Genomic DNA, 23769 nt, shown 5'->3' with positions numbered 1-23769 from the left:
TGTTTTTTGGTTTCTCTTTCTCTTGTTTCTGTTTCTTGGTGTTTGTGTCTCTGTGTGGGGGGCCTGTGTTTTGGAGCTTTAAGTTAAGAACTTTGCAGTTGTATAAGGGGAAGATAAAGGACTGGGATTGGTGTTAGGAGTTATTTAGGAAAATAACTAGAGTAAAGGGGCCTCACACATTCTATAATTTGTCTTTTTGTGAGTTGTTTCTGTTTTGTTGTGCATTTGTTTTTGTTTCTCTGTGCTTTTGTCTGGATGTAAACCTGAACTGTGTAGTGGGTTGGATTTAGATGGAAGCAAGGCGAGAGAAATGACGACCCCACAAAAGATTAAAAGTGGGCAAAAGGGCCTTTGGAGATTAGAGAAAACCACTTATTTTCACTTCCCCTTATCCCATTCTCCCACTCATTCAATTTCTTCTTTCTCTGCTTGGATGCAAAGTCCTGTGGGCTTTTCCGTCTTTTGTTTTCACCTCAGCATAGCTGTCTATGAGTCACCATGGAGACTGGCTCTAGCAGTTGTGCTGGGACAGGGCATGAAGGGAAAAAGGAGAGGAGGAGGCGGAGTTGAAAAGGAGGGAGGAAGAGGAGGAGATGAAAAGGGGGCAGTATGATCGACATAAGCCTAGTTGGATATACTCATTTTGTTCAATAACAATATCAGGGTGTCTTGTCATTTCGATTGAACAAACTGAACAGAAACAGTTCAGTTTAATGTCGTTTTATTACTATACTGCGGAATCACAACAATTCCCTGAAGGTTTTTTATATTCAAAAGGAAAAGACCGTACAATAATAGCCAGAAACCCCCAACAATCAGATGACCTCTTTTGAGCAAGCATATTTATATTAATAGTAATTAATATTAGTAATAACTAATATTAAATGAGAATGAAAAGAGGTGAGTGAAGTAAAAGTGCTCATGGGAAGCCCTAAACAGCCTAGGCCTATTGCAGCATACCTGCAGGGTTCAGGGTCACCTAATCCAACCCTAACTATGTGCTTTAGCAAAAAGGAACGTTTTAAGCCTAATCTTAAATGTAGGGAAGATGTCTGTCTCCCAAATCCAGATTGGAAGCTGATTCCACAGAAGAGGAGTCTGAAAGCTGAAGGTTCTGCCTCCCATTGTACTTTTCAAATAACCAAGTAACAGACTGATTATTTTTCAAGCGCTTATATGTGAAGAGACAGATTTAAAATTCGATTCTGAATTTAACAGGATGCTCTCTCTTTCTAGTCCCTATCCCTATTACAGTAGTCAATCCTAGATGTTATAAATGCATAGAATAGTTTTTCAGCTTCTCTCTAAGAAAGGAGATTTCTAGTTCTAGTAAAACAGGACATTCTTCATCCTAGGGCTGCTCAGTTAATCGAATTTTAATCACGATTACGATCTGGGCTTTCAACGATCATTAAAAATGACTGAGCCGATTATTAGCACCTCCCTCGTGCTTTACTCTCGCGCTGCTCCGTGTGGCAAATCGAGCGCACCTCTCTGCATTTCGAACACGTGTTACAACAATTAAGAGCAGCGGTCTCCAACCTTTTTTGCGCCACAGACCGGTTTATGCCCGACAATATTTTCATGGACCGGCCTTTAAGGTGTCGCGGATAAATACATCAAAATAAAACTAGTACCGGTACCGAAAAAAAGAAAATGTATTCATAACACACGTGAAAAGACCCAGGAAAACCGAGTAAATGATAAAAACGATAACGAAATAACGCTGAAAACAGATAAAAACCCTAAAAACTATACATTTCACACCTGAGCCTCAACTCTCGCGGCCCGGTACCAAACGACTCGGGGTAGGGGACCGCTGATTAAGAGGACCCGAGGGAAGCTCGGAAAGCTAAGCAGAAGTTATTTGGAGAGGAGAGTGACTGCTGTTGGTTGAAAAGAGAGGTTAAAAAAACTTCAGTGGTGTGGAAACATTATGGGTTCGCGGAGTCAGACGTGGATCAAGTAGACATAGTGTGTAAACTTTGCTACAGTGTCGTAGCTGCACCACAGAGCAACACTGCAAAGTTCACTAAACATAGATGTTTACATTTTTCATTTATTTTTTATATTGCAAACATTTGCACTGTTATCAGTATTTGCACACTATTTTATATTATTTTTTGACAATCTTTAAAGTCATTATTCAATACATTGTTATTGTTAAATAAATATCGTCAAATAATCAAGATCTCAATTTCAGTGAAAATAATCGTGATTATCATTTTTGCCATAATCGAGCAGCCCTACTTCATCCTCATCCTAATCATCCTTGGGAGTGTGGAGATTTGAATTCAGGTCCTTGTTTACAGAGCTTACAGGTTGTTACTGTTGATACTTCACCCCAATAGTCTTTTCTTTGCTTTGCTAATTTGAGAGGACAACGGAACATCATTGAATAAAAAAGGAGAAATCATTCCTAATACTTGCCCGTGTGGGAGCATGTGAAGCAGGCATGTGTGGGAGAGGTGAACCAAAGAGATAAAATAAGAGAGCATAGGAAGATAGACCAGGAAAGCAGAGAGGACAGGCCAATTGTTATGACAAAGTATTCTCATTTTCTGATATAACAGAGCACATTCAGTGATTTTAATTAGGACCTATTTTAGGATTGCACTTTGAATTAGCATATTTTGTTGTTTGCTTAAGGCTTGACCAACGAGTTGTGGGTGCTTCTCTGTCTCTATGCTTCTCTTCCACACCATGATCAGACCTGTCATTTATTAGTGTGCCTTGGGGGATTTCTGAGTATGTAGGTGGAGTGTATATTTTATTAAAGTGGCATATTCAAATCATGTTAAAATAAGAATATGATACTAAGATTGTGTCTCAGTGATGTATTAATAGATCAGAATCATTAAACTACTCCCTCGTGCTGTCCTGTCATACTCTCTGGTGCGCTCAACATATATCACCTATCTACTGCTTAGTTTGTTTCATTTCCACTTTTGTCCTCAGAAAACCGGTTTTCAAAAAAAACTCACTGGTTTTCAAAAAAGTTTCTGTGATTATAAAACAGGAAGTCAGAATCCAATAGCAACAACCTTTGACAGAAAAGGTAAAAAAGCAATGAGTTCCTGTCAGACCTTCCTGATAAATTATAGGGTCAAACACAACTGGTCACAGACCATTATTTAAAAGAAAAAAGCCACTTGCCCCCACACAGGCAGTACAGTTTAAATCTCTTTAATCACTTCCTTATTGAAGCTGTAGCTTTTCTGGTAACTGCGGGTAACATGTCAGCAGTGAGTAAATTACTTCAAGAATTACACCACCAGCTACCAGTTGTTCATTATTTTCCTGTTTAATCTACTAATAATTTTAGCTACAGAACAGGTAGACATATGACTTAATTTGCTGGCAATCCATTCTGGGTGTGGTTGCATGTGCTTTCAAAGTACATAAGAACATCATACATTAACTTGTAATTAAATGGCTTTCATTCTTACTTTCATAGGTGTTTAGCAACTTGGCTGATACCTATTTCCCTCCTCTGAATACTACCATACACATTCTTCTTTTTGCTTTTTCCAAAATAAAGAAATTCAGGCAGGCATGTATCATCACTTTGCATGAAACATGTTTATATTTTTATATCTTTGGGATATTTTCATAGGCAAAACAAGAACACACAATGGACACATACAAGCAGCAAGCAAACCTTTCCATAGCAGGTTATAGAGGGCTTGATGTCATAACACGGAGCTCAGTGCTGATGTCTGAATGGTTGTACTGCACAGCAACACAGGCCGCTCATTATCAAATTTCTTCAGCGGAAAGCTTAATAGCTCAGGCTGTGCCCTTGTAGTGATGGATGGCATGAATAAAATATAAAGTGTTGGAAAGAAGGTGGTCGGCTAAACAAACTTAAATCGTTTGTAAACCTGTGACTGCGGGAGGGAGATTAAAACCTGTCTTCATTGTTATGTTTAGGGGTAGCACTTCTTTACCTTCTTTACTTTTTTTGCATTAATTAGAAAAATATTAAAATGTATTTGTATGGGATTTCATCAAAACCAGTGCTACAAAACACAGTGCACATTATAATCATTTTGGCAAAAACCAAAACAAGAAAACAAACAAGAAAATCAAAGAATCAAATACTTCAAGGATAAGTTACCAGTGTCTCAGCAAGAGTCAAGTGCAATGTCCAGAATAAATTATAGTGGGACTCAACAGTCAACAATAAAATAACCTAAAAAAGTGTAAATGATTTATAAGCAGGTCTGCTCCTAAGTCGTTAAAAGGGGATTTTAAAAAAAGATACAGATGAAGTGAGCTGGAGTATGCCAGGCACATCATTCTGCAACTAAGAAGCATGAAGTGGGAGAAATTAGCAGGCTGTACACTGGTGGGTACAGGGACAGCAATTCCAGTATAGTGTAGTCTGGGTCTAGGCATTCAAGGGCTTTAAAAGCACTAAGATAGAGCAAATTTGAGGTATTATGTGCACTCTTCCTGGTCCTCCTAGATCTTGCTGCCACGTTTTGGGCAATATAGAATTCACTAATTGATTTCTAATCGATATCTGTTAAATGGCCATTACAATAATCTAACTGAGAGGAAAGCACGAATGATCTTGAGTGTGACTCTAAAACTTTTTATTGATTGTATTGCAGCAATCTTCCCTCAGTGTTCTTGTTTGTGTGTTTCTCAGAAGTGAGATCCATATCATACCAAACAGACTTCGGACCACTGATTGAACATTAATTTCTAAATGAGGACCAAATGAGGTCCCACTGCTAGGATGTTTCAGAACCACTGACATCTTCATTTTGAGTTTTATCACACAACATTACCAGATTTGTGTTGGTGGTCTTAGAGGTGTGGTCACAGACATACCAGCGGATCAAGATGATATTTCTCTATATACTGTGGCTAAGTGGTAGCATATTATGTAGAAAGCTCGTTTTTTCCTTCCTACTCACCACATCAACCTCCTTCTACCTGCTATGTCTGCCTCCAGGTGCTCCCTTTATTTCAGTTCCTTCTTGACCTTGTTTTTCACCCACTCACCTCCTTCTCTGTCCCGCCTGTTCTCCCAGGCCTGTACCCAAATCTGGAGGAACTGGGAGACTACATGGGGCTGGCCCTCAACAGCGATGAAGTGCAGAAGAACTTGGCCCTGGTGCCTGTTGCTGACAATGTAAGCATTATAACTGTGTGTGTGTGTGTTTTGATCTTCATGCTACCCCATTATGTGTAGATATATGGCATGTTTCTTTTTTATTTATTAACAGTTGTGGTTAAAAAAAATGGCCATTTTGGCATTTTATTTACACTAAATTCAGGTCACATTTAATTTAAAACTTCATAATTAATCTCACATCACACCAGCAACGTTTAAAGACTCAAAACCTGCTTTTATTGGATGTAGGAGTTGTGAGAGTGCAACAGTACTGTGTTCCTGGAGCTCCACATTACTGAATGACTCACTGCAGGCCCGGAGCACTGTGTGGGAGGGTGTGAGCTCTTCACTCCCCTCCAACACTGTGTGTGTGTGTGTGTGTGTGTGTGTGTGTGTGTGTGTGTGTGTGTGTGTGGAGGAGCGGGGGGGCGACGACACACTCTCGCTCAGTTTTGTCACCTGGCATTTAACCATCCGAGTTCTTTGCCATTTGCTGCTTCTCTGCACCTCCACTGTTATTTTCCTGCTTTTTAAAAATTAATTTCAAAGCATATTAACGACAGAAGTTTTCGAAAGAAAAGCCTAAAGCGTGTCATTCTCTGGTGGAGGAGGAGATGAAACCAAATCCTCCCACTCTATGTGATGCAGCTTTCCTTTTTATGTTGACTTGAATATTAATGTAGCCTTGCTCTTAAATCTGTTTTAAATCACCCCTGCTAGTTCTCTTTTTTTTAACCCACGTCTTTCAACCTTTTCACCTTCCTCGCTGTTTGCCCTTACCAGCAAGTGGCACTGCCCTCTGGCTCAGGTGTCGGAGGGATGGTGCGGCCGGTGACCGGAGCAGACATCGGCATCAGGAGGGCAGAAATCCGCCCAGGACTGCGGGAGATCATCCTCTGCAAAGACCAGGACAAGAAGGTTGGACTCCGGCTCAGGGCCATCGACAATGTGAGTCAACAGCCAAGAGCCAACTCCTTCATGAATTATTTAGCACAGGCTGACTGTCATTAACAGCCCTTTGACACCATACCAGTGACTGAGGAAATCCACACTAACATCTTGTGTTCTTAAGCACAGGATCACAGTTGTGATGTGGGTCAAACTCTGTTTGAAACATCTTTTCTTCCAGCGAATAGATCACTAGTGGTTTGTCAGCTGTTTGATCTACTTAAACTAGAGCAGAGCTTATTCAGGGACAGTGTAACTCTGAATATTTTTATAGCAGATGTCCCCTAAGTGTGCCACATGCAGGCACTCATAAATAGTGTTTTGAATAGAGGAAAGCTGTAAGGAAATGCTTGGCAAATGCTTGTTTGTGTGTTAAAAATGTGGCTGTGCCAAAAGGCCAGACTATGAGTTGCAGCATTCCATCCAGACATGAGGGGGAATTTGTAGAATTCTCTCTAGGATTTGGGTTTGGCTCTTGATGATTGTTAAACTTGAGAAGTAAGAGGCTTAGCAATAGATTAATGCTAATGAATGTCTTCACAAATAAATACTGCAGTGTGTGTGTGTGCTGAGTAGGCAGCAGTCACTCTAAATCAGGGGTCTCCAACCTTTACTGTGAAAAGAACCATTTCCAAGCAACCCAAAGAAATCTGCATGGAGCCATAAAACATAAGGTGTACGCTTATCTTATAGTAGTATGTTTGTGTCCTTTAAGGTGTTATTTGGCTAAACAGAGAGGTACAGAACCTACACAAACTTGCGTGCAGTTCATGTAGATGATGCCTCATGTAGAAGACAGCCTGCAAAGCTGTCAGTAGGCTCAGCTTAGGAACAACCCAAAAGCACAAAGGCCAAAATAATGAAGGGTGACAGCTTATAAGTATAAATAAACTTAGCAACATTACTAGTGAAAATGGGTTGAAATAATAACTTTAGCTAACTTTTAATTTCAAGTAATATCTACATAAAATATTTAAATGAATAATTACTCTTTTACCTTGTGACTACTCTGCAGTGGGCTATTTTTGTTGTTGTTGTTTTTCTACCCTTTTCTGCATTTATTTTTTCATGTGAACATGTTTATAGCCAGATTGGAAAACCCTGGCTGAAGTGCCCTTTTTTAGGGTAAGTGAAGCCAAATGGGGAAAAGATGTCCTTGGTTTGTTGGGCTTGCTTTGTAATACAGACCCTTCTCTGAGAGAACATTGTGAGGCTTATCAAGATTTTTTTTAGGTCAGGTTGAAGGTCAGTGTTGACATTGTATGATTGAATGGAAAATAATTATTATAGGTTCAAAAGAACAAGGTTCTGTTCTCTGCCCAAGTAATATGAATTGATAAGAAGAGGTAATTATAGAATTCTGCAGCATGGCAGAGGGAAATGTTTGAATTGCTCTTACCTTGCAGGGGCCCGTGGAGCAGGGTTGTGTGATACTTTGTCAGTGAGTAACACAGAGATGATAGTGTCGGTCATCTGAGCGTGTTTATGAAGCTGTCATATGAGTCTTGTGTTGACATCAGCTCTATGATACAGAATAAACTGGTGCCTTGTGTCTGTTGGGTAATACTGTTATTGTGCTGATTTCTTTTAGTCTGGTGTTACAGTTCTTTTAAAAATTATAGGTTCGTATTTCTTTTTAAGGTCTAATTACACATTTACTTTGTAAGTGTGGCTGTGCTACCTGAAATCATATGAGTAACTTACTACTGGGCACAGCATTTATGTGTTTTGATAAAGCTCATAAAGTCTCTATTGAAACCACCTGCTTTTGTGCTTGTTTGGAAGAGACAGAAAACAGATGCCTGCCTGCATCTGTTTTCTGTCTCTTCCTCCATTCCTCACACTTTGAATGTTTTATCTGTTTCTCTCAGGGAGTGTTTGTCCAGCTGGTGCAGGCTAACTCCCCCGCTGCCCTGGCTGGGCTGCGCTTTGGGGACCAGGTCTTGCAGCTCAACGGGCAGAACTCTGCTGGATGGAGTGCAGACAAGGCCCACAAGGCTCTGAAGGCTGCGTCTGAGACCCGCATTGAGCTGGTGGTCAGGGACAGGTGAGGAGACTTGTAGTGTGCAGCAGGGCTTGTCAAACCTTATATCAGGACTTGATGCTTCAAACATAACAGATGTCATACAGCTGGTCTTATTCACTTTACATGTTCTGTCCATGGTTGTGTTTAGCTTAAGTGGAGTGCTTTTCTATATAAATGTGCATGTCGGTCGTGAAGCCATGAAGCCAGTGCCTTACACCTGCATTCTTTCTGTAGGCCACCAGATGGCAATAGCTGTAGTTGAAAAAGACTTCTGGTCTCATAGACCTGCGGAGTTCTCTGCTACCAATTTGCCAAGAGCAGAAATCCTGAACTCAAGCATTACATTTAACTGTGAATTTGAAATAATAATAATATGGAGCTAGAGTTGAGCAGACTCTGTCCATTTTAAGCTAGCATCTACAGTGTGCTGTTGGTTCTCACAAGGTCTCCAATAACTGTTTGAATAATAAGCTTTTCATGAAATGTTTTTCTTGTCATAGTTTTTCTGTTCGTCCAACTTTGACTTTCAAGGTTGCTCATGAAGTTTCAGTGTTGATGTCAAAGATGACTTTGACATCATAAGATGACTTTTTATTTGGTTTCAGTCTCAGTTTTGTTTCAGAAATGAGAGTCACCAAAAATTCATTTTCGACTGTGGTAAAATGGTTGGACACCTATGTTTGTGAATGTGATAACTTGAGAATGAGGCGACGTAGCATTTTGAAATTGATACCATAAGTGTATCCTACGGTGTTCCTATAGGAGGCTGAGTGGTAGCACCATTGGTTTAAGAACAAATTATTGCGAATGTGTTAATTTCTCTGCGGGCTTGCAAATTATAAATATTACAGTGCACATTAAAACTAGACACATCAAAACAGAACAGACACAAAAAGGATCAAAGGATCTCTGACTACTCGGCCGATGTATTATTACCTTGCCTTTTATACAGAAGTACTACACTTTGGATTTTGAATCTGTAACAGGATATGCTCGGTGATATCAATGTGTGAGCAGATTTCCAATGTAAAATATTTAAACTGCTGGGGTATTGTTGCAGTATCATAGCATCTGTGGAGCTGAGATCTTTGGCTCCCTCTTCTGACTGTTTCACACATGTCATCTCTCCTCTTAGTTTCTGTTTTTTCGACTGTTATAAAATGCTTTTTTCTGAGTCACAGTTCTGTGATGACAGGCATGTTGTATGCTGCTTTATAGTAAAAGCTTTAAGACTTTCTGCATATGGATTATTGATGTTTCCTGTGTGTGTCTCTAGGCCATTTCAGCGCACTGTCACCATGCACAAAGATAGCTCTGGTCACGTGGGCTTCATCTACAAGAATGGGAAAATCACCTCATTGGTCAAAGATGGATCTGCCGCCCGCAATGGCCTGCTGACTGAACATTACATCTGTGAAATCAACGGACAGAATGTCATCGGACTCAAGGTCAGACTCTCACTCCTGCAAATATCAGGCTTTTCATCTAATAGTTTGCTAGGGTATTTTGTCATATTGTGTGTATTGTGGAATCTGTATTATGATAGATGAAGTTCAGTATAGAGAATACCATAGACTGAAAATGACAGTGACTTCAGAACGTTTGCAATGCTCATCAGATGTTTGGTGACTGATTTTAAAGATTGCACTGAGATGGCTGCTTCCATAATAGGAGAACGTAATAAAACACAGGGACGTCCAGCAGTTTTAAGTAAGTGCAGTGCTCCCCAGCTCTGAGGTGTTTAATAAGTGTTGAGTAGTTTGCTTCCAGTGGGTGCGTAGTTTCTGTCTACCCTGTGATGCAGGTTTGCAACATGTTCTTATCTCAGGTTTGTTTGCACATTGATTTGATGCACCTCTGCAGTGCTCACGGTTATGGAAGCATTCACTATGCTTTTGAAAATTGCTGGCTTTCTGCACCACTTGACCTTTCATAGAACCATGATTCACCGTGTGAGAGTATCCAATGAGATCACGGCAAGTTGGTTTTGTGGATGTTTTAAAAAATAAATAAAAAAAACAAACAAGCTGTAGAAAAATGTGAATAAAACCTGGCAAATTCCATACAGTATATAAAAGACAGATGTAGCATCCAGGTCTGAAAAGTCTTTGGGAGAATAGCCTTCAGCTCCCCTGATATGTCTATGTGACTGCAGTAAACACTTCAGTAATGAGCTAATGAGTTTAGTTTGTAGTTTAAAGTCTGGTCATTTAATAAATAAAGATAAATAAAGACCTAGATCAGGTCATGCTTTATCATGTGATTGATAAGCTGCTAGTCCTTGAGCATGCAGCATCACGTTAAGCGGTTCCTCAGTTTTATCTGCCCCTCACTCCAGTGTTAAAACAAGATGATGATGACAAAAACACTCAGATTGAAGCATGACTAATTTGTGGAAGATGTCACAATGCAGTGTTCATCTTTCATGAGTAATTCAATTTGATTTATATAGCGCCAAATCACAACAAAAGTCGCCCCAAGGCGCTTTATATTGCAAGGTAGACCCTACAATAATACATACAGAGAAAAACCCAGCAATCATATTACCCCCTATGAGCAAGCACTTTGGCGACAGTGGGAAGGAAAAACTCCCTTTTAACAGGAAGAAACCTCCAGCAGAACCAGGCTCAGGGAGGGGCGGGGCCATCTGTTGCAACCAGTTGGGGTGAGAGAAGGAAGACAGGATGACAGACATGCTGTGGAAGAGAGCCAGAGATTTATAAGTATGAATCAATGCAGAGAGGTCTATTAACACATAGTGGGTGAGAAAGGTGACTGAAGAAGAAATACATAACGCGTTATTTAAGACCTTGTATGTGAGGAGCAGGATTTTGAATTCAATTTTGGATTTAACAGGGAGCCAATGAAGGGAAACCAGTATCGGAGGAATCTGTACAGACACTTTTAGCTATCCTGGAAAGTAACTAGATTTTACTGACCAGATCTTATTACATCTGATCTTCACACAAGAAATGATTTTTCAATGTAAAAAAAACCCCAAAAGCAAAATATGTGACAGTGTAGCAAACAAATTAAGACAGTGACCTACACATCTGAATGTCCACTAGCAGCCAGCTGCCAATTACAAGACCATTTATGATGAACACAATGCCTTATGTAGTGACTGGGCTTGAGCCTTAGTTCATCTAATGAGTAGCTTAGCTAAGCAGAGTAGCAGCATGTGCTGTGCCTGCATCCCTTGACTCTGGTAGAACAAATATGTAAACCCCTGTATGTAACGATTCGTCTAGGTTATTGTGTAGGTTATTTTTAAAGGTCTGAAAATGACAAAGCGTAAAGGCAAAGTTTCCTGTCGCACTTGTATACCTGGTAGTTGTTTGGTAGTCTTCAAACAACAAACCCCAATTTCTCAGCTACTCCTGTGTTTGTGTTGCTTCCCTCGGCCTTTGTAGAGCAGTTGTGCTGTATTTCAGACCATACCACGTGTAAACATGTCCTGGTCTTAAGACTGAAAAGCTGTGCATACTGAATGCTAAAGCAATGTTGGTGAAAATAGAAATTATTTTGATTTTGATGATTTTGAGTACATGGGTCATATTAAAGTGTCCACTTACACATGGCGGTTCAGTTTTAGTCTTTGTCTCCTCTATTCTTAAGTGTTTGTTTGTTTGTTTTCTTGTTTCCTGGAATACGTCTAAACAACAGAGTGAAACTGTGAAGCGAGTGTGTTTGTTTTGCACTGATTACACAAAGCCTTTACATGTCCCTCTGCCTGTGTGGAAATTTCCAGGACTCTCAGATCAAAGACATCCTGACCACCTCTCCGACAACCATGACCATCACCATCATGCCTAAGTTTGTCTACGAGCACATGGTTAAGAGGTAGGACTGCAGCAGAGACTTTTTCTGTCCATGCATCAGTTATTAACATCTGATCTCAAGTCAAACCCAGTGTGTTTGGCTCAATCTGTGTGGAATAAGCCATAGAGTCACATTGAGTCACCTCTCGCCTGACTAGCCAACATTATCTTAACATACTGCTTGCCACGGTTAGATGATTTCAAATTGTTTCTGTGATTGGCCAGCAAATCTTTGTTTTCCTACTGCAGTAACCTGTCAGCCCTTGAGCAAATCTAAAGGTTTAAATGAGTAATTAATAGGGATGTGTACTGAAATTAGGTATGAAATGGACCACAGGGCTTAATTATCGAAGACCAGAATACAGATGAGCTCCAATGTTATCAGTGCTGCTTTTGGTACTGGAGAAAAGAAAAACATAATGGTTATTATTTCCACAAGAATGTCATCTTTCACATTTTATCTTCAAGTCCCTTGAAGGTTTTTATCTCTGAGGCATTTTTGCTGTTCCTGATCCACAGACAGCAGGGCCATGGCGCAGGTCTCTCATTTGCCACACCGTGCACATGAACACAGACCCTGGTTTAGTGATGGTGAGGTAGAGAATTAAATGCTCAGAAGTGTGGTTGCACTGAGGCAGACAGTGCTTATTGCCACAAGTGAAACAGTGATGCCCTCTAAAGAGTAGTAGCTGAGTGCCCAGCTCAAGAGATCAGGAAGCCATGCAGCGTTTTGTTGACAGGTTGTGTGCTTGTGTTCCAGGATGTCCTCTGGCCTGATGCGGTCAGCCATGGATCACTCTGTCCCAGAGGTGTGAGGACCAGGAAGAGGACTAGAGGATGTCAAGATGTCTACCGTGCAGATTCTTTCTCTCTGTTTTCCTTATGTCTTTTTCTCTATTTCTGTCATCAAACCAAACCTCCTCCTACATCACAATCACCAACCCTGCCCTTGGTCATCTCTAACATAATCTTAAGATGCCTTTTTTATTCTTTACCTTTTCTACATTTCCCTCACCTGCTGACATTAGTATGTTTTATATGTTAACCTAGTACTCTATGTTTTTTTTTCTTGTTTTGTATTTGAAATCAAGGACAGTAAAACAAAAAAAAAAAATGTTTTTTTTTAAAAAAGCCATGCATACCATCATGAGTCCAGAGCTTCCTGCTCAGTGTGGAGATGAATCATTCACCTTTTCATAATGCTGTAAAAGCTGACGGACAGCCATCAGAGCCGTCCACGCAGATATTCAGCTGCCCTCCTGATCCCTGCACCCAACCCCTAACGTGTAAATAATCTGAGCTGAATTAACACCTGCAGACTCATATGAAGAGGTGTGTTGTGGGTTCCAGTGTACAGTCATTTTTACATGGCCAGTGAAAGTGATGGTGATGTTTACTATTCTTTCTTTTTCTTTCAACATTAAAAAGAATCCCAACATTTCACCACCCAGGTCTGAGTAACAGTTTCCGCTTTTTCCATGAGATGGCGACATATCCTTGTAACGCATTTCCAGCCTCTGACATTAAGTTTGCAGATAGTGTGTGTGCACATTCTGGGGGGCAAGTGTAAGGGAAGGGAGCAGCAGTACATTATCATTAACCTATGCAGCTCGGACTGTCCACAAACACTCTTTAAGAGCTATGACAGAGTAAAAAAAACACGAGTTAGCAGGTGCCCAGCGCACCACAGGCTGCAGGAGTCCTGTGAGGCTTTGTGCTTCAAAGAATCGAGGAAACAGTTGGTGTTTGTTTGGAGGGGTCGGCGCCAGGCGGACCCACTAAGTGCACTTTTCATTAACCTTATAAGAGGTCCTCTCTCCTATATCCATTTCAAGTTCCAACAATTTTTTTTCATAATTGTTGTGTTTGTGATGCTTCATGTTAACGAGAGAAAACTAAAAGCTTAAATTTGATGCTGAAAAATCAATCGGTCAAATGAAAGCATTTAAATTACGCGTCATGGGTTTCTCCAGTGAACTGCTGTCCTCTGCTAAGTTTTGTTAAAGGCCTATCCTCTTTAAAATTCCTTCCTTGACTGATGAGCACAGCAAGACTCAGCAGAGCTCACAGTTGTGAATTTCTACTTGTTATATAAAATTTCTCCTTTTAATGCTGTTCACTTTCGGATGCATGTATTCCTTTAATTTTCTAGGTATGCAATCTGATAAAAAAAAACAACCGCTGTCATTCTGTAAAAACAAACGCTAGAAAAATCTAAAAGTTTATATACGAATGTAACCATGATAATGTTGTAAACAAATAAAGTCTTTCTGCTCACATTTGTGTTCAGTCTCAAGGCATTGCATTTCTTGTGTTGCTTCAGATCAGCCGGTGTGGGAATAAACACAAAGGCAAAGCAGAGGTTTCCTCCATGCTCTTTAATATAGGGGCTTTTGCTCTTTCTTTATACAGTGTGGTGGAAGATGTAGCCTACTGATGTCTTCACCTGTACACACTACTGTTGCTATTAAAATAGTTCATTTACGTGATATTATCTGACAATATTTAAGATGTCAGCTAAATTCCTACACGAGGCATTGAATGTCCTCAGTGGAAGGATGTTAAATGACTCCACCTCTGTTACATTAGTTACTATTACATAGGTTAGGGAACACACACAGTCAGACAAGGACTAAAGCGTAAAGTGACAGTACACATTCAAATATTGTCTGATTTAAAGAAAAAGAAAAGCCAAACATCCTCCGTAGTCCTTTCATATGCATTTAAAATCACATGTGTCTACAGGGGACATGTATATATAATCAGTCACCCCCACGCACTGTACACTGACATAACAGCACACTACAACAGGAAGTTCAGGTGTATCTTGGGACAGTCTGGTACAGCTACATTTTTCAGCACACCTGTAGTACCAGCGTAGGCATTCTCCTTGGCTTTAAAGTTCCACATGGTAAAAATACACCACAGGAATATTTTAATGCAATAGACTTAAAGCTGCTAATACGGAATCTCCAAAGTCCCAAAATAATCTTTAAAAAGTGACCATTGGAAGATATTACTATAGCTGCAAAAAAAAGAAGACGAATGCACAAAATACATTTTATCATGCTCAAGAATGGTACCTTGCATTCCATGTTTTTTAGATTTTAAAGTAATTAAACAAGAAGATCAAATATCCACATCTAATTAAAATTGTGCATGTGAGACTAAAAGTCATTATCAAAGCAGCTTGCCAAATCTTCATTATCTAGCATGTGTATTTCAATTAAACATTTCAGGAACAGGAGCCTTGAGAATAAACATGTGCCCACCTAATGGTGCTAAACAAAGACGGCTGAGATGTTTGATATGGCACCAGATATTTTACACCAGATGACCTTTCTGACGCAAAGTACATTTGTGTTTGCCTGGAATCAAACCAGCCACCTTTCATTTGCTGCTTGGTAGATGTACCCTTTGGTCCTTCTGTCATCCTGTTTCCAAAAATCAGCTGCAATTAACAGCGGGACTGTCACATCAAAGTACAGTGCAGGTTTACATCATAATCACTTACATGATTATTATATTTGACATTTTGGTACATAATACATTAATATTGATAGGAGGAGGTGGCTTTCCACATTGTCACACCAGTTCCCTCACAGATTTATGGCTTTTGGTAAAACAGGGAATTGTTTTAGCCTCTTCATTATCTTTAGCCAAACCTTTCCCACAATGCAGCTGGATGATGGGCGCACAGCTCTTGCACAAATCATAACAATGCAAACGATGCTGAGAAAACCTTGTAATTGTGTCCGTAAGGCATTCATTCAATCTTTTCATGGATAGCAATGCATTAATTCCGATTATCATGATTGTCACTGACATCTGACAATTACATAATCGGATCACACAGTATGAGAAAAAAATGTATGTTTTTGAAATGAGAGGTTTTTAGAAATTTTATGGCATCTATGTATATTAATACATAGATGTATGTAAATGTGAAGGGCTAAAATAAACAGTTCTTATTAAAGATGAGAGATTACTGCTTTACAGCATTCACAGGAACAAGCCATACCTGCATGTCTGTAGTATCTTATTTACGCCAAATTTTTGCTTCAGCTGCACTTTAAACTGTCACTGCAGAACAGAACAATCAGAAAATGCTCAGTGAGCTCACACACACAGTGCAGCTGAAAAATTGGGGTTGAAAATTGTGTCTTTCTTTCTTTCTTAAAGAAACACACATTTGTTGGAATTTAAAATCATATAAGATTTACCAGAAATATTCTAAATGACAATAAATTGTTCAATAATCATAACCGAGTTAGTATTACATGAAAGTATTGCCAGTCCGAGTTCAACTTCAATTGCTATCTCATCAACACAATGCTTAGTTCTGTAACCAGAATAAAAAGTAGAGTTGAAGGTAAGAGGACCAGTACATCAGAATCTGTCATTAGAGAAACAGATGCCCACTCATCTTTTCACTTTCAACTTATGTTGAAAAAGTTATGACTTTTTATGAAGAGCATGAAATTTTCAGGCTAACCTCAAACTTATCAGTGCTAAGTTACAATCTCAACTTCAAGTAATTGCTTAAAATTCATAAAGTGAACAATAGTGCAAAACATATAAACCAACTGGTGAAAAGAATAGAATAGAAAAAAGAATAAAAGTCTTTTTTTTAACGCAGAACAATTTGAGTTTGGAACATTTTTCATTCGACATTTAAATCGGGACGGACAGATTTAGAGTTATTTCATGGAGGGATTGTTCAAACACGCCCCCTGGGCACAGGAGTTTACACAGAAGACCAAAACATTTTGTAGATACTTTGTATGATTGTTTTGTGTCACTTTATGGTAGTTTTGCCCCTGCTTGTAACTTTACATTCCACTAACACAGGGGTCGGCAACCTGCGGCTCTTTAGTCCTTATAGTGTGGTTTGGGAAAATAAAGTATTTAGCTCAAGTGTATTTTATTTATGTTAGTTCGTTTTTAACTTGTAGTTCTAAATTGGAAGATTATTGTGATATTGAAATATAAAAATAAAATTATATTCTATTATTTTTTCATTGCTCAAAATAAGCGTCACACTCGCAGAAGCCGGTATACCCGCCGAAACGCCGTGCATTTATCGAGACTTTCAACCCATAGACCAATTATGGATCTTCGGATCCACATTATGTCGGCAACTATTCTCCACCGTGAACTATGTTAAAAACAAACACCGCTCACGCCTCTCAGATGACAGCTTACAGTCCTGCATAAAGATGAAAGTGACTTCGTACAGCCCGGATTTGCAGACGCTGTGCGCAGAGGTTCAGGAGCAGAAGTGCCATTATAAGCATACCACGGCAGACCCGACGATGTTCGCATGAACATGCTTTTCAGCATCTCTTTATAGACCACTTTTCACACACGGTTGCTGTATGCATACAGCCGGCTGTAGCTTTTCAGCTCACAGCCCAACACATACTAACACAACAGCACAGATAGCACAGACGTTAAGGTGGCGAGGCGTGATTGCGGATGCCGCTCACGTGCGTCCGCGTCCCCTGCAGCGGTGCTGCAGACCACGCCCCGCCACACACGTTAACCAGGTAAAATACATATTTAGGCAGAATTTTGCAAATATCTATTTTTCTATTTTTAGCAGCATAGTGCTTTTTTTCCAATTATTTTTTTTAAAAGCCAGGCCAAGGCTCCAAAAGTCCAAAGGCAATATAAGGGTGGCGGCTCAAAACAGTTTTTGTTTGCTACATGGATCATTTTAGTTCAGCTGGGTGTCTTTCCTTTTGTTATATTTCTTCAAAATGACTTCAAATACATAAATAAAATGTCATTTTCTCTGTAGCACTTCATGGATTTCATAAGCAACACACCTTAGTTGTTCACACAAAGCATAAAAGTAAAAAACAATATATACACAATGTTATCTTCATTTTAGATGTCAAAAAGTATTTGCGGCTCCCAGTGTTTTCTTTTGTGTGGAAACCGGATCCAAATGGCTCTTTGGGTGTTAAAGGTTGCTGACCCCTGCACTTGTGATTGGTGATTTTGTGCCGCTTTGATTTCCCTCTGTGGTTTTTTCTTTTATTGGTCACTGTGGTTCTCTTTGTGGTTGTTCCACATGTATTTGAAGTTCTTTGGCGTGTCTTTGTAGTTGTATGCAGTTGTTTTAAGCATCTTTGTGGTTGTGTCTCCGTGTCATTTTGTGGTTTTATGTCTGTGCAGTTGTTTTTCTTCTTCCTGCAGCCCTTTTACATCTTTTTGTAGTCATTTAGATATAATTTCACATCTATTTGTATGTACTTAAGCTCTCTTTGAAGTCATTTTTTCATATTTTTGTAGCCACTTCAAATCTCTTGGAAGTGATTTTGCATCTCTTTTAAGTATTAGACATCTCTACAGTTGTGTTCTCTCTGCATGTTTTTGTTGCTTCAAAGTCATTTGGGAAATCCCTTTGAAGTCATTTTAATCTCTGTACAGTTTAGGCACCTCTACAATTGTTTGTTTTATACATCTTTGAGGTCATTTTATATCACTGCAGCGACTTTCTCTTTCTTTGTAGTTGCTTTCTGGTTTTTTTTATCCAGCTGTCTTGCAGACCTTAGTATTTGTTGTCATTTTCTGTCTCTTTGTAGGGTTCTTTATGTTTTATTTCCTTGTACATGACTTTGTAGTCACATTAGGTCTCTCTGAAGTCATTTTGAATCTTTTTGTAGTCATTAGACATCTCTTGCATTGGTTTTACGTTTCTTGCAGTTGTTTTGTGTCATTTTTGTAGTTGCTTGGTTTCTTTTTGGAGTAGTTTTAAACTCTGTCATCATTCATATTGACATATGACTGATGGGTGGCTGTAGGTCAGGAGGTAGAGCAGGTCATCTACTGATTGTAAAGGTTGGTGGTTCAATCCCTGGCTCCCTTTAGTCTACATACCAAATATTCTTGGGCAAGATAATAACCCCAAGTTGCTCTCCCATCTTAGCATCAATGTGTGTGAATGGTGGTTAGAAAACACTTAAAAACATAGAAGACAGTGCTTGGGTGAATCTGGCATGTTGTATGGAGTGCCTTGAGTACTCTGGGAGAGTAGAGAAGTGTTATGTAAGAATTAGTCTGTTACATAGCATTTTTGTCTGTTATCTACTGGCAATTGTTTTCCACCCTCTTGCAGCCATATTGCTCTTTAGTGAGCTTTCAGATCCTATTCCAACTTCTTGGAAGCCTTTTGTTTTGTTCTAGCAGTCTTAGCAGTTAGATCTGTGCCCAGCAGGCCCATTCAGTTATCCAGCCATGATTTGCTTATTTGCTCATTTACACATTCATCTTTCATCACAGTCCTCTCGTGATGCACACATTCAGACAAATAAAAAAATACCCTGATGCTAAGTGCGTTTAAAACCCAGACATCTTATGTAATGTACATCTGAACTGTCGACTGAGATGTAGCACACAATGTCTGTAAATGCCTTTCAGAATGATCTGTTGGACAAATTAAGCAGAGTTATTAGCAGTGACTGACTAGCTCTTGTACAGTTGACTTGGAATACATACTACCAGAGTGACAGTTAAAACTACACCACAAGAGCATTAAGTTTAGCAGAAATATACAGCACAGATCACAGACTGAGCACAACTCATTCCATTCAGAGCTACACTAAGATACCAAAGTGAGCCGGTGAGGATCTACAAACAAAGTGTTTGATCGTGATATGGCATTTCAATTAGATTTAATCAGGTGACTTTAAGTAACACAAACTTAAACTGAAGTAACACAAACTGAGGTCTGTTATTTTCACCAAATGAATTGGTTCTTGCAACTTTGCTTTGAATACAAGCTTAAGCAGATAAGGCCCATATGAGACAATATGACTGAGTATGGAAAATATTCCACCCTAAAATATAATGTGCATGTTATTATTGTTACCTTCCCAAACAAGTAGACTGCCCCAATAAATAAATAGATACATAAAATGAAAACAAAAAAAACCAAAAGCTCTCAAATGGATTACAGAAACAAATCTAAGATTTTATTTAGAGAACTTTGCTTTTTAACTTTTGAGTTTACCTTTGCAAAGACTCAGGCTGGCTCTCAACTGAGCTTCATTTTTAGTGTATAGTTATAAGTGTGGTATTGATCTTAGTTTGAGTTTAATAAATCTGAATAGCTTTATTTATTTAGGAGAACTAATCGTAATGCTCTCAGGGTAGAAACACAACGAACATGGCAATAGGTAAATCACCCATGGACTTTCTATAATAAGTAACATCTTCTTCATTATTAATGAGATTCTGGCTGGCCCCCTGGGGATGCAGAGGTTAAGAGAAATTAAAGTGCACATTCTAACGTCAACGTCAAGTAGAGGGAAATTTTTAAGCAGTCTTTAGAAAAAAATTGCAGAAATCAAACAAGGTACTTGCTTTTATCAGGTTAATTGGCAGGTTAGACTAAATAACTGCCTACAAAAGGCGCAACATGAAGACTTCATTCAACAAGGACAAAGCCTGTTTTTTGTTTCAAGTGATGGTTATGCATATTATAAGTAGATGAGAATGATTGGCGACATATGCAATTTTATGGCCTAAATCAACCATTTCCAGGAAAAAAAAAGCTTTTATTGGAAATGCTACATTTACACATTGAAAATGTGTAAATGTTGAAAAGACTCTGAAGCTTGAAAAGACTCTGGCATCTGCATGTATCTGTGTATAAGATTAGATAAGATAACCTTTGTTAGTCCCACAGGTGGGGAATTTGTCTCTTATCTTTTATTATAAAGTAATTTTAATATAAAAAAATCTACATGCTGCTAATGGAGAGATGCCAAACTGTCTTTCATTGTTTTTGTAACAGTGACAATAAAGATCTATCTTATCTTAAAAACAGTCTCATCCTAAGTGTGATGGCATCATGGTTTTTGTTTTTAGATGCCCCAAACTGCTAAATGCATGAAATGCATGACATAAAATTAGAAATCAGCTTCTATGCAGTTGATGTATACACACCTCAGATTAACCTACTGTGTTTGATTAATAATCATCTAAATAGGATTTTTGGCAGAGGTCATTTTAATGATGAACAACATTCCTTTGGGGGGGGGGGGGGGGGGGGGTGAGTTCAACCAAAACGCTTCTTTGGCCAGGAGAGAGAACTAAAACCTTAATACGATTAAAAGTAAGTAGAGTTTAACTTGGCAGCACAACTGAACTGGCCACAGCTGGGTGTTTATGATTTGAAGCAAATTTAATAGGTTTGTGTGTTTCTACCCTCGGAACATCCCTGAGTTTTGTGTCTACGTCATGATGGCAGACACACTCTGAGATTTCAGTCTTGAAGATCAATGAAGACCATCTGCAGTTGTAGAAACATGTAAATTCTGATTTAGAGTGGATTTTCCCCTCAGCCATTGCTTAATGACTTGGTGAAGCTGTAGCTTTTTGTAACTTGGCTACACATGTATACAAGCTCTTATACATATATGCCACATATACACACACAACCATTCAAATGTGTTAGAATTCATAGGTTGAGTAGTCAATGAATCTTTTACAGTTTTCCCTGCATTAAAGATCAAAAGAAACAATCAGCATCAAAGATCCAGGCATCATTCATTTCAATAGGCTCATTTACTTTTGCACAAGCCAGTAGAGCTGGCAGACATCTCGGTAGCAAGGCTGAGGAACATTGGGTGACAGACATTGCGGAGCAGAACCAAAACAAGGCAGAGCTTGCCAGTCCAAGAGCTTCACATTTCCTGTTTCTTATACCCCTCTTGCCTATTCTTGGCAGAAACTGCAGGACAGGAAGTCCTCGTCTTCTTGCACTTGAATCTTCCAAGAGAAAACCTATACAGGAAAGGTCGTGGTTAAGGGCCACAGAGGTGCTGAGCAGATTTTCCTCTTATATCTGTGATCCCCCTAAGTCTCCCCCGCCTGCGGGGTAGTGCCTCAGCCCGCCTCCCCTGCGCAGCGAGTGCAACGCCACAGTGCAACAGCCTCTCAGCAGTGATCCTATGTGATACATTGGCTGTCCTTGCCGGACTGGACCGCGGCAGAGCCACGCCACCGTCGGCACCACAGGAATGGCCACCGCAAGCAGATCAACTAGGAAGTGACGACTCCAGTAGCTTTTCTGAATCGTCCCAGAACTAGATGATTCTCCGTTCTCATCTGCAGTGTCCCCTGTGGCACCGTGCTCTTTTGTTTCACCGTTATCATTGTCCTCATTGTGCACCTCCACCACTGTAACACCACCTATCTCCTCATGGGAAGTAGACCTTCTTGGCTGGATTGTGTGAGGCAGTTCTATAGCTGGAGACGATCCCTGGTGACTTGGACTCAGGTGAGGTGTCTCTACCTGGGTTGATTCTTGTAAAGGACAGCTTTCTTGCTGCGTGTCCACAACTCCGAGGTTTTCAAATGATGTCCCACCCTGCCTGCCTTCTCCACAGCATCCTCTTAACTTAAGCTCACCCTGCCATGTTGCTGGCATCTCAGCAAGATCACAGAGTTTTCCTTGAGCCGGCTTCTCTTCAGCACCCTGCCCTCCTATCTTCTCTCCCACTGAACCAATCAGCGTCTGTTGCCTTTCTTCTGCCAGTTTGATCATAACTATCTCCACCTGCTCTTCTGCCACAAAATCTTCCTTCTCTTTTTCCTCTTTCTCCTGCTTTTCCTCCTCCTCTCCATGCTCTTTCTCTTTATGCACAGGACTTTCCATGGAACACGCAACAGTGGCGGACCGTGGTAAAGATGGGACCACTGGGGTTTTGGGGATTGGCTCTGTTGCTGTACTCATGACTGTTGCTGTGGTTACTGAAGTTGTGGTGGTAATGGAGTCCAACTCGTCGTCCCCTTCATCAGACATCCAGGTTGAAGTGGGGCTACAGGCCTGGGACCGGAAGGTACGTTGCTCTGCGATGGTGTCCAGATCGGAGGGATACCCTGCTGTTGTAGGGATGGGGCAGCTTTCTGTCTGAATGCCAGTCTCCCTTAAAGGGTGCAGGTACAGATGGTGGTGGGAGAGGCAGGGGTGGCTCATGCAGCTCACTCCACCCAGACCACAACGAAAGGGTGCCAGCCCCTCCCCTGTGCACAGCTTCTCATACGTAGAAGAGTGTGGCATAGTATGCGGCACAGAGTGGGACAAATTGTGAGGGAAAGAATGAGGTAAGGTATGTGAGTAGGTGTGAGACAGTGAGTTTGGCAGAGAGTGGGGATGAGAATGGGGAAGAGAGTGGGAGAAGGTCTGCGTGTAGGAATTAAGTAAAGATGCTGTTTCCTCAGAAAGGAATGCGGCCTCCAGCAGAAGGTCAGCCCGGCTGGGGATGTTACTCTCCCCACAGCACACAAAGCCGCTGTCCTGGGTGCCGTCGCCTGAGAGACAAGGAAAGTCTGACCCGTTGTCATTGCGGTCCGCCAGTGCCTGATCACTCAGCTTTGTGTAGGTGGAACTCCGAGTTAAAGACCGGGCTGGGGAGCCATCACAAGAGCAAGACCCTCTTCCTCCTACAGTAAGTTTGGGTACTCCGCCAGGACTTTCTCCTGAAACAGATGCTGGTGCTGAACCCCCAACGCGGGTCCGACAGCCTGGCATAGCCTCCGCCTCCTTTGCTAATCCAGCCTGGGCCAACTCCATACTCAGCAAAAGGTTCTCCAGTTTGTGGTTCTGAGCGTTGATATCCTGAAAGTACTTCTGGACCCCTACATCTCCACTGAGGCCTCCAGCATCGCTCAGTCTGGCACGAACAGTATCCACAGCCTGTTTGAGCTGCTGGATTTCCTGACGCGCCTCCTTCAGGGCCAGCTGAGCCTCTACGCGGTGGCACTCTTCTTCAACCCAGTCCTCCTGCATTCTGTAAAGCCGGCCTCTCAACTCATCTATTTCCGTGTCC

The 23769-nt window shown here is 40.5% G+C and overlaps 2 protein-coding genes across 6 annotated transcripts in view; one reads left to right on the top strand and one right to left on the bottom strand.

The window, feature by feature from the left end:
• sdcbp2 (syndecan binding protein (syntenin) 2) overlaps positions 1-13045 on the top strand; it is a 23614-nt gene extending 10569 nt beyond the window's left edge. For both annotated transcript variants that reach the window (XM_085145564.1, XM_085145565.1), the window contains 6 exons: positions 5046-5146; positions 5912-6076; positions 7948-8123; positions 9379-9550; positions 11854-11945; positions 12684-13045. In XM_085145564.1, the coding sequence (XP_085001690.1) occupies positions 5046-5146; positions 5912-6076; positions 7948-8123; positions 9379-9550; positions 11854-11945; positions 12684-12738 (761 nt within the window). In that variant the 3' untranslated portion in view covers positions 12739-13045. The remainder of the gene's footprint in view (positions 1-5045; positions 5147-5911; positions 6077-7947; positions 8124-9378; positions 9551-11853; positions 11946-12683) is intronic.
• snphb (syntaphilin b) overlaps positions 1-23769 on the bottom strand; it is a 60451-nt gene continuing 36682 nt past the window's right edge. For all 4 annotated transcript variants that reach the window (XM_085145545.1, XM_085145548.1, XM_085145547.1 and 1 more), the window contains one exon: positions 1-23769. In XM_085145545.1, the coding sequence (XP_085001671.1) occupies positions 21777-23769 (1993 nt within the window). In that variant the 3' untranslated portion in view covers positions 1-21776.

Source organism: Neolamprologus multifasciatus, chromosome 20 (assembly GCF_963576455.1).
Source record: "Neolamprologus multifasciatus chromosome 20, fNeoMul1.2, whole genome shotgun sequence".
NCBI classification, from domain to species: Eukaryota; Metazoa; Chordata; class Actinopteri; order Cichliformes; family Cichlidae; genus Neolamprologus; species Neolamprologus multifasciatus.
Note: the sequence above shows the minus strand (reverse complement) of the source record. Positions and strands in the feature narration are given on the sequence as shown.